The 9782-nt window shown below is 59.8% G+C and overlaps 1 protein-coding gene across 3 annotated transcripts; it reads left to right on the top strand.

The window, feature by feature from the left end:
* Positions 1 to 1793: 1793 nt before the first annotated feature.
* On the top strand, positions 1794 to 9456 carry RHOD (ras homolog family member D). Of its 3 annotated transcripts, none has more exons than XM_032638771.1 (5): positions 1794 to 1967; positions 5264 to 5351; positions 6170 to 6279; positions 8168 to 8302; positions 8828 to 9456. In XM_032638771.1, the coding sequence occupies exons 1-5, from the start codon at positions 1836 to 1838 to the stop codon at positions 8993 to 8995; spliced, it is 633 nt and encodes a 210-aa protein (XP_032494662.1). In that variant the 5' UTR covers positions 1794 to 1835; the 3' UTR covers positions 8996 to 9456. The 3 variants fall into 3 exon arrangements, with proteins under 3 accessions (XP_032494662.1, XP_032494664.1, XP_032494665.1); XM_032638773.1 differs by having other exon boundaries at positions 8168 to 8277; XM_032638774.1 differs by lacking the exons at positions 5264 to 5351; positions 6170 to 6279.
* The last annotated feature ends 326 nt before the right edge of the window (positions 9457 to 9782 follow it).

Genomic DNA, 9782 nt, shown 5'->3' on the forward strand with positions numbered 1-9782 from the left:
AGCAGTAGTGGAGAGACTAGGGGATGACGAGGCTGACAGCTGATCGCTGGGGGATGGGGTCCCTCCCCACCACTCCTTGGGGCGGGGAGTCCTGATCAGTGGCTACACACCCAGCCTGGTGCCAGGTCACTGCCCAGCCCTTTGGTGGTTTTGGGGAGGAAGGGGCCTAAAGGTTGGGGATGTCCTGGGGCCCTCCCTCCATCCAGGTGAGGCTTCATTCAGCCTGCTGACTGTGGCCCTGGGTGAGCCTGGAATGGGAGTCAGGGGTCTGGGCCCTGCCTCTGTGCAGTAGGGGCCGTGACTCTTGCCCTGGCTGCCTCTTTGGGCCACAGTGAGGTTTAAAGGGGGCTGAGGGTGGTTTTTCACCTGCCTGGCTTGGAACGCCATGAGGAATGATGTCATGACCTGTGTGGGGAAGGGTGTGAAACCCCAAAACTTCTGCCCTCTGTTTGTCTGAGCTTCAGTGAAAACAGTCCAAGATCTGGGGGCCCTTGTGCCCGTTTTTTAAATACATGTTTTGACTCTGTCTACTAACAGGGGTGGGAGGTCAGGTGACAGTGAGTTTCCAGTTCAATTCTGTCTTTATTCCTGGTGTCCAAAGTGCTTCACTCTCCAGGCCCTAATTAACCCTCAGCCTCACCCCCTGCACCAACTCCCCAAACCAACCTCACCATCATCACAGGGAAGAACCACACCACGCCCCCCAACCCCCGGCAAAGGATCCCCCTCCCCCTTGCCTCCATACCTTGCACGTGCTGTTGCCTCCGTTTGGAACACTTTATCCTTCCACTATCTAACTGTGTCTCACTTTTTCCTGCAGACACTGGCCCCTTTTCTCAGAAGGGTTTCCTGACCACCCCCAACCCCGGTGAGGAGCCCCTCTTCCCGACTCCCGTCTGCTGCCTGTCCCCCACAACTGTTGTAGCTCTTATCACAGTGATGTCCTGCCTGTCTCCCATTCTAGGCCGTGGGAGACTTTGACTTCAACGGTTCAGGGTCCCCAGGTCCGTGGGCACAGGGAGCCATCAGTGTTGGTTAAATTATAAGAATCACTCACACATAGCATCACCAACCACGTACCATACCCTACTCTAAGCGCTTGACAGATGGAAGGTTCCATCGCTTTCTCCAGACCATGACCGAGGCAGAGGTGAGACGCGCCTGTAGTGAGACTTCCTGGTGCTGGCTGGGGGAGGGTAGGCCCAGCTGGCAGTGCCAGTGACTAACGCATAAAGGCCTGCCAGATCACCCCCTTCCCACCTGCCCTGAAACACCTGTAGGGAGGCCGTGGTGTGGAGGGCTTCTCCAGAGCCCTGGGGAAATGCACATTCATTCATTCACTCATTCATTCATCCATCAAAAGTCACCAGCTCCTGCTGGGTGCCCCGCCTAGGCTGGGCACCAGGTAATTAGTCCCTGTCCCCAGCAAGCTAGTGGGCCAGCAGGGCTGACCCCCACCTCCCTTCTCCAGGGGAAGGGGGCCAGGACGCTCCTCTTTCCCCGTCCACACCATCACTGCCCAGCTACGTGTCTGCTCCCCATCAGACCAGGGTGCGCTCCTGAGGACGGAGGCCGAGTCTCGGTGCCCACTCCTGTGACCTAGCGCCCCACACAGAGGTGTGTCTTCCTCGGGCCGCCTGGGACTTGGGACCTGGGATGCGAGGGGCAGGGCCGAGCCGGCGCCAGGCCACGGAATCCGCCCGGCCTCTCACCTGAGCCGCCAGCCGCCGCCCGCACTTCCTCGACCCGCTCCGCCCCGCCCCTTCCACATTCCTGCCCCGCCGGCCCCGAGGCCGCCGCTCCGCTGCGCCTGGCCCTCCCTCCGCTGCCCCGTGATGAAGGCGGCCCAGGCCTCAGGCGAGGAGGCGCCGCCCGGCGCGCGGTCCGTCAAGGTGGTCCTGGTGGGCGACGGCGGCTGCGGGAAGACGTCGCTGCTGATGGTCTTCGCTGAGGGCGCCTTCCCCGAGGTGAGTGCCGGCCCCTCGGGCTCAACGGGGCGCCGCGGCCTGGGTGCATCCTTCCCCACCCCGGGAGGGAAGTGCGCCCGTTCTGCCTCCCCGCAGAGCGTGGGGTCGAAGGCAGTTCTCACTTTGCCCGCGGGAGTGACATCGGCCGTCAAGTGCCAAGAATGCCACCTACCCGGGGGAGGTGTCCCGGGGACTGACTTAGGCAGCCTGGGGAACATAGCGGGTCCTAAGAGAACACTTGGTGGCACAGCATGGCTAAGTGGGACGGACAGCCTTGGCTTCGAATCACGGCTTTGCGACTTACAGCTGTGCGCCCTGGGGCAAGCCGCTTACCCTCTCTGTGCCTGTTTCCTTAACTGCTTAATAGGAATAACCGTGGTGCCCACCTCCCAGGGTCGCAGTGATGAGAGAGTTCATACAGGTCAGGGGCTCAGCTCTGAGCTGCAACAGGAAGGACTCACTGAAAAGTGGCCAGCGTTTTTCTTGGGAGACATCGTGTCTTTCCCCCAGCTCTTGCCCCTACAGTGGATGTCCCGTGGGCTCAGCCTTGGAGAGTAAGAGCACACCAGCCGCTCAGACAGCTGGGTTAGCACCTCAGTCTCCTCCAACAAACTTTGGGGCCCTCAGTACTTTGCTCAGCCTCTGTGAGCCTCCGACCCCTCACTCGACCTCGCCGGGTGGAGAGATCCGAGAGTGGTGGTGAGGTGGAAGGTAAGGCTGAGAGACGGCCCCGAGTACCTGGCATGTCCTTGACGCCTGAGCATGTGGACTGTCACTCCTTCACCGACATGCCTACTGCCTGTCCAAGCGGACTCACCGGTACCAGGACGGGCTGGACACACCCACCCACCGTGCCCCACTCAGCCCAGTTCCCCTGGGAGTCCACGGGTGGGTCTGCTTCCAACATCACGTCCCCCTGCTGCTGATCCCAGCCCCCACCAAAGCCCTGGGGTGGTACAGCACTGGGGGGTTAGATGCGGGAGGCAGGAGCAGCCGGGCCTGCTAGCCCAGAGTCAGCCTTTCTTTCCACTATGGCAGCATCGAGCCGACTCTTGCTTTGTGGTTTTTGGAGCTGATGTCACATCCTTTGGCCAGTCACATTTTTTTTAGCCAGGGGGAGGGATGTGTTTCCAGGCCCCCAGATGCTGCCTGTTAGAACCCAACCATGATGGCAGTGTGGGGGGCACCACAGAGTGCCACAGAGAGGCTAGGCCAGCCAGGGCCCAGAAGCAGTGCTGGGAGGGGTGGTCGCTCACCACCACTGTCCTGGGCTCTGAGATGGCCTTGAGCGTGAGACCCATCCCAATTGCAGAGAGGTTACAGTGCGGAAATGGGCATCTCACAGTTGATGGACAGTGTGTGTTTTTCACAATTTTTTAAAAAATTAATTAATTATTATTATTTTTTTTGGCTGCGTTGGGTCTTTGTTGCTGCACGCAGGCTTTCTCTAGTTGCAGAGAGTGGGGGCTACTCTTTGTTGTGGTGCGCGGGCTTCTCCTGGCGGTGGCTTCTCTTGTTGCGGAGCACGGGCTCTAGGCGCACGGGCTTCAGTAGTTGTGGCTCGCGGGCTCTAGAGCGCAGGCTCGGTAGTTGTGGCGCACGGGCTTAGTTGCTCCGCGGCATGTGGGATCTTCCCGGACCAGGGCTTGAACCCGTGTCCCCTGCATTGGCAGGCGGATTCTTAACCACTCCACCACCAGGGAAGTCCAGACAGTGCATGGTGAAGGACACTCTGAAGGGAAAGGGAGAAGAACATGCCTGCCACCAGAGGGCTGGACCTGCCTTGTCTAGGTTCCTCTCCTGTTTGGGGACCCTGATTTCCTGGGACCTGTCTTCCTCCAGGCACAAGAGACACCTCTCCATTTATTTATTTATTTATCTATTTATTTATTTATTTATCTGGGCACCGCCCGGCTTGCAGGATCTTAGTTCCCCGACCAGGTTTCGAACCCAGGCCCCGGCACAGAAAGCACAGGGTCCTAACCACTGGACCGCCAGGGAATTCCCAAGAGACCTCTTCATTTAAAAGAAACACAAGGGGGCTTCCCTGGTGGCGCAGTGGTTGAGAGTCCGCCTGCCGATGCAGGGGACACGGGTTCGTGCCCCGGTCCGGGAAGATCCCACATGCCGCCGAGCGGCTGGGCCCGTGAGCCATGGCCGCTGGGCCTGCGCGTCCGGAGCCTGTCCTCCGCAACGGGAGGGGCCACAGCAGTGAGAGGCCCGCGTAACGCATAAAAAAAAAAAAAAAAAGAAACACAAGGTTTGAGAGCTGGCAAGGCCTTCATTTTACAGATGGGAAAACTGAGGCCAGAGAGAAGAGTCTTGCTCAGGGCACAGGGCCCCACAGTATCCCCCCGTCTGTGGTCCCCCCACCCAGCCCTGAGCAAGGGAACAAGGCCTGGGCACCCAAGATGCAGGCGGTCCAGCACGCCCCTTGGTGCAAAGGGCTTGTGTCGTGGCAGGGTTTTGAAAACCTTCTCCCCTGTTGCTCAGACCCCGTCTGTAAAAGCTCCCCCTCTTTACTCCTGCACTTGTGTAAAAGCCCATCCTGCTTCCATTCATCCAGTCTTTGTGGAGACAGGGTGAGCTCAGGCTCAGCAGGCCTGGGGTGGAGGGGCCTCTGGCCTGGGTGACCTCCCCCTGGGGCCAGGCAGGGCAGGTAAGAGAGACAGAAACAGGGGCATCCTGGTTGGATTGTGAAAGGTTGAGAGGCAAAGGAGGGGCCCCCAAAGGCTAGGAGCTCCCCAGGGCAGGCAACGAGTCTTTATTAGTTGCTCCCGGGTGTCCAGAATCGGATCCAGCGAGGGTGCTCATGAATGAATGAATGAGTAAGTGAGTGAATGAACAAACATAGGTTAATGTCATTGCAGGAGGAGGGGACGGCAGGAAGGAGGGCTCAGAAATGGGACAGTCTGGACGAGGACAGAGATAAAAATAACAGTCCCGGCACGTGTAGAGTGCTTATTTTCTACCAGGCCCTGTGCTCAGGGCTCCGCATGAAGCGCCTCCTTGAATCCTTTCAGCAACGTGCCGCGCTGGGGGCTTTAATAGACCCACTGTTTAGGCGCAGAGGAGGCCAGGGAGGCTCAGTGCCTTGGGAGGGTGCACAGCTACAGAGTGGCAGCTCTAGGCCTCCACCCACCAGCCGACTCCCCCCCAGAAGCTACTCCACTCTGCTCCAAGCTACTCCAAAGAGCGGCAGTGCCGCGGGCACTCCTGGACTCTGGCCTGGGCACTGTGACCACCGGCTTCAGATGCCGCCTTCTCAGCTGCCCCCTTGACCCCTTCTTCCTCAGAGCTACACCCCCACGGCATTCGAGCAGCTCACCATGAATCTGCACGTGAGGGGCAAACCCGTGCACCTTCACATCTGGGACACAGCAGGTGGGTGCCAGGCTGGGGGAGGGACAGAGTGGGAGGAACACAGCAGGTGGGTGCCAGGCTCGGGGCGGGGGGGCAGAGTGGGAGGAAGGGACCCACTCCCTTCCTTCTGAACCGGGGAGGCCAACCAGTCTCCAGGGGACAGGTGTTGGCCAGGATTAGGGCCCCCGGGAGCCTGAACCCTCCTCGCTTCGGCCTCTGTGTCTGCTGCTTCCCCAGCCCAGAGCAGCCCACCATGTCCTGGAGGTGAGTCGGAGCTCTTAGCTCTCAAGGGGTGGACTGTTCCTGGCCTCCTGAGCGGTCCACCCTGGCTTTAGCTTCTGTAAGGTCTGTTTGAACGTGACCTCTGCCCTCTAGCCTCCTGACCTAGCCCACAAGAGGGTTCAGAGTCAAATCTACATCAGAACTCAAAGCTAAACTCCGGGAATCCCAGAAGCCCCCTTACCTTGGTTGGGCTGTGATATCTCTGCCCAGGTCCCGCCTGCCTCTTTCTCCTCATGCCCCATCCCCGCCCCAAGTCCAGGGCAAAGCAGGCTTCTGAGTGATGGCCTCAGACATCCCCCACTCCTTCCAGAACAGGGCTCTCTCAGCAGTGGTCTCGCCCAGGCCAGGGCTGGCACGTCCCACAGGCCAGCCAGGGGAACACAGCCCCGAGGGGGACGTTCACGTGTTGGATCCTGAGGCACAGGTCTAGGCCCTGACCCAGACCATCCCCATCCACACCCGCCCTTGGTCTTGGTTGGGGTGACCTCCCTGATGCTGGGGAGGTGCTGACAATGGGCAGGAAATCTGGAGGGAGTGACCACCCCTATTCTACCCAGGGCAAGTCGGCTACGACCGCCTGCGGCCCCTGTTCTACCCTGACGCCAGCGTCCTGCTCCTCTGCTTTGACGTCACCAGCCCACACAGCTTTGACAACATCTCTAACCGGGTGGGTACAGCGGGTGGGGGGGGCAGACAGGCACAGCCCCACAGCTGGGCCACTCTGCTCCACCCCTACCCTTGACCCAGCAGACTGTCAGAGCTCGGCAGGCCCTGGATGGCATCGGGTCCAGTGCCTTTGGCATAAATATGGGGAAACTGAGGCCTAGAGAGACTTAGTCGGGTCCCCCAGGGATTTGGTGGCAGGGTCTGGACTGGCCCTCTGACTCCCGGTCCAGTGCTCCTTGTCTGCCCCATACTGCAGACTCAGAACGCTGTGGCTCTTTCTACCGTGACCCTGCCTGAAGATGCTGGGTGACCCAGAGGCCCCCGCATCTCCCCAGCCTGGGCCTGCCCAAGGTCACACGAGCCATCAGTTTCCAGCAGCCCTCAGCCTCCATCAGTGTGACTGCTGGCTCCCAGCGGCCTCCCAGGATGTCCCCCAGTTATCTCAGAGGTTCCCGAGGCTGCACACAGGTGTCAGGGAAACGGTCCCTTGAGTTCCTCTGCTCCTACCCAGCAGCCACAGCCCCGCCCCCACTGCTGCCAGGGCCTCCACGCGCGCGTGAACGGCGCGCTCCAGGGTTCCTCAGAACACAGCCAGTGACAGCATTAGTAACCATAACCACAACGATGATGGCAGCATTTATCGAGAACTTACTGTGTGCCAGGTACTGTTGTAGGCACCAAGGACCAGGCAAGTGGTGGGTGGGACCGGGGTGCCAGCAGAGGCGGTGGTGAGAGGCCAGCGGATCTGTTCGGAAGGCAGAACCGAACCGTCAGCGTTTGCAAATGGATTGGACGTGGGTGGGAGAGAGACATTTGATCAGAGCACCTGGAAGGTGGACTTGCCATTTCCCAAGATGAGAAGGAACAAGCTGGGGGCAGGGGGAGGTGGGTGATGGAGGCCCATTGGGCATCCCAGTGGAGGGTCAGGCAGGCAGGCAGAAGTCTGAGGCTGCAGTTCCTGGGAGGGGGCAGGGCTGGGCAGATCCATGTAGGAGTTGCTGGTGGGGGAGAGCTGTGGACTGGGCGTGGGGGAGAGGGGGGCTGTCACCTGGAGACCTGGGGTCAACCAGGAGAGCGCGGCCTTGGGGTGAAGCGCAGACCAGGTTTCAGAAGAGGGAGTGATCGCTGATGTCAGGGCTCAGGTAGGATGAGGTCTGAGGATTCCCTGTTGCGTTTAGCAAAGTGGAGTCGGGGAGGAGACCCTTTTCAAGGGCAGTTCTGTGGAGGGGAGGACTTGCTGGGACCGCACACCGGCCCCATCTGGCTCCAGAAGCCAGACGGTTTCATGTCAATTTTTCCTGAAACTGAGCAGGCGTGCGCTGCTGGAGATCTAAAGCCTGGCTTCCAGGCTCCCAGGTTATAGTCCAGACTGAAATAACCAGGCCCTGGAGGCTCACATTCCAAAGAGCGGCTGACACGGGACAGGAGTGCCCCCTCCAACAGGCAAACAGCTGCTGCAACCATGTTGTGAGCTGCTTTAATTTTAAAGCCTCACTGATTTCTTTATATATTTTACCCTGTTGGGGAGACGGTCATGGGACCCCTCACCTTGCAGAGGTAGGATTCTAGAGCAGGTGGGAACCGGGCTCTGGGTGCCACCCCCTGGGTTCAAATTCTGCCACTTCCAGTTGTGTGACCAAGGGCAAGTTATATAACGTCCCTGAGCCTCAGTTAGTGCATCGGTGCAATGGGATTGATGATAGAACTTGCTTCATAGGGACTTGGGGGGTTAATGTGTTCATTACATGTAAAGTCTCAGCCTGGCACGGAGTAGTTCTCCCTAAACTGGCTTTGCTGATTACTGTTGTGGGAGTCTACCTGGAGGGCAGGAGAGCGGCCCACTCCCTTGATGGCTCACACACACCCCCTCCCCACCTCCCTCCCCACAGTGGTACCCGGAGGTGAATCACTTCTGCAAGGAGGTGCCCATCATCGTCGTGGGCTGCAAGACTGACCTGCGCAAGGACAACTTGCTGGTGAAGAAGCTGCGGAAAAATAGGTTGGAACCTGTGACCTACCACAGGGTAGGAAACCCAGCCCAGGGCACGGGGGTAGGGGTGCCAGGAGAGGAAACCCCTGGGGTAATGCTGTTCCGGCCCAGCCTCTCAGCAGCACCAGACATCTGGCACCCGCAGGGTGTGGGTCAGGGTAGGGGTTGATTTGGAGGCAGTCATGGTCAAGAACTGCCGGGCTTGGAAGTTTCCAGCTGTGGGATGGAGAGTGAGTGAGTGCGGTGCACATCAGATCCTGCCTACCGGCTTCACAGCCGGTGGGGACCCCCAGGTCTCCAGTCCACAGGCCCCCCTCTGCAGCATGCCTGGGTCAGGCCGGGAAGTTAATTAGTTGATGCCTCGAGAGGCAGAGACCCAGCCGGGAACTGAGGCAGGAAACCCGATGAAGCCATCGATGGGCTTGGTCAGGCCAGGGGGCAGGAGCTGTGGGTGTCCTAGGAAGACGCACCTAGGATGGCCAAGGGGGCTGGGGGTTGGCTGGACATGAGGCCCCAGCGGCACCCACCTGACGGCGGCCCCGTCCGCTCTCCCTGTTAGGGCCAGGAGATGGCACGGGCCGTGGGCGCCGTGGCCTACCTCGAGTGCTCGGCTCTGCTCCAGGAGAACGTCCACACCATCTTCCAGGAGGCGGCCAAGGTGGCCCTCAGCAGCCGCCGTCGCAACTTCTGGAGGCGGATTACCCAGAGCTGTTGTGTGGTGACTTGATGGGCTGAGGCGCTCCTTCCCTGACCACACCAGCGGCACAGGAAGGAGCTGGGCGCTGACCTGGCCAGTTGGCTGGGCTGGACCCAGTCCCCAGGCTGTGACCACCGAACTGTACCCCAAACAGATGGGCACCACCGAGGCCGGGCCCCTGACTCTGGCGCTGGTATCCCTGGACTGGAGGGAAACCCCTCTGAGGCCTGAGGAAGGGGGTTCCCGGGCTCACCAGCCCTGTGGAGGGCTAGGCCTGCAGACCCCTGGAATCACTCCCAGCTCCCAGCCCTGGACTACACATCCTGGAGCGGCCTGTGCAGCCTGGCGCCACCTCGTGGGTGTTCCCGGGCCTGCACCTTCAGGACCCGGTGGTGCTAGGACCCTCCAGACAGAACTCACACCCTGCCCCGTCCCCCTTCGCCCTGCCCATCCCAGTGGTAACTGTAACACTAAAATGACATCACTTTTCAGTTGCGTCATGCCTTTTGTTTCGAAATGCCTTTACACACACTTTCCATGGTGGATAAGAGCACACCCCACGTAGGCACTGGACCCAGTGTAACTACCTTGGATCCAAATCCGGCTTTATCACTTTAGAACCCTGGGCAAGTTACTGGAATTCTCTGGGCCTCTCGTCTGTGAAATGGGACCAATCACAGATGACCTCATGGAGCCCTGGGATGAGTAAGAGCATCACGAGACACCTGCGAAGAAGGTAGCAGGTGCCCGGCGCGCGGTAAGTGCCCACAAAAGGTTCACAGGTGTCACCTTTATTTATGATAAATACAGTAGACGA

The sequence above is a fragment of the Phocoena sinus genome, chromosome 8, assembly GCF_008692025.1.
Source record: "Phocoena sinus isolate mPhoSin1 chromosome 8, mPhoSin1.pri, whole genome shotgun sequence".
NCBI classification, from domain to species: Eukaryota; Metazoa; Chordata; class Mammalia; order Artiodactyla; family Phocoenidae; genus Phocoena; species Phocoena sinus.

Coding starts and splice junctions, on each gene's coding strand:
- RHOD (XM_032638771.1), top strand. CDS start 1,836: ATGAAGGCGGCCCAGGCCTCAGGCGAGGAGGCGCCGCCCGGCGCGCGG. Junction 5,352..6,169: donor TCACATCTGGGACACAGCAG/GTGGGTGCCAGG, acceptor TATTCTACCCAG/GGCAAGTCGGCTACGACCGC. Junction 8,303..8,827: donor AACCTGTGACCTACCACAGG/GTAGGAAACCCA, acceptor TCTCCCTGTTAG/GGCCAGGAGATGGCACGGGC.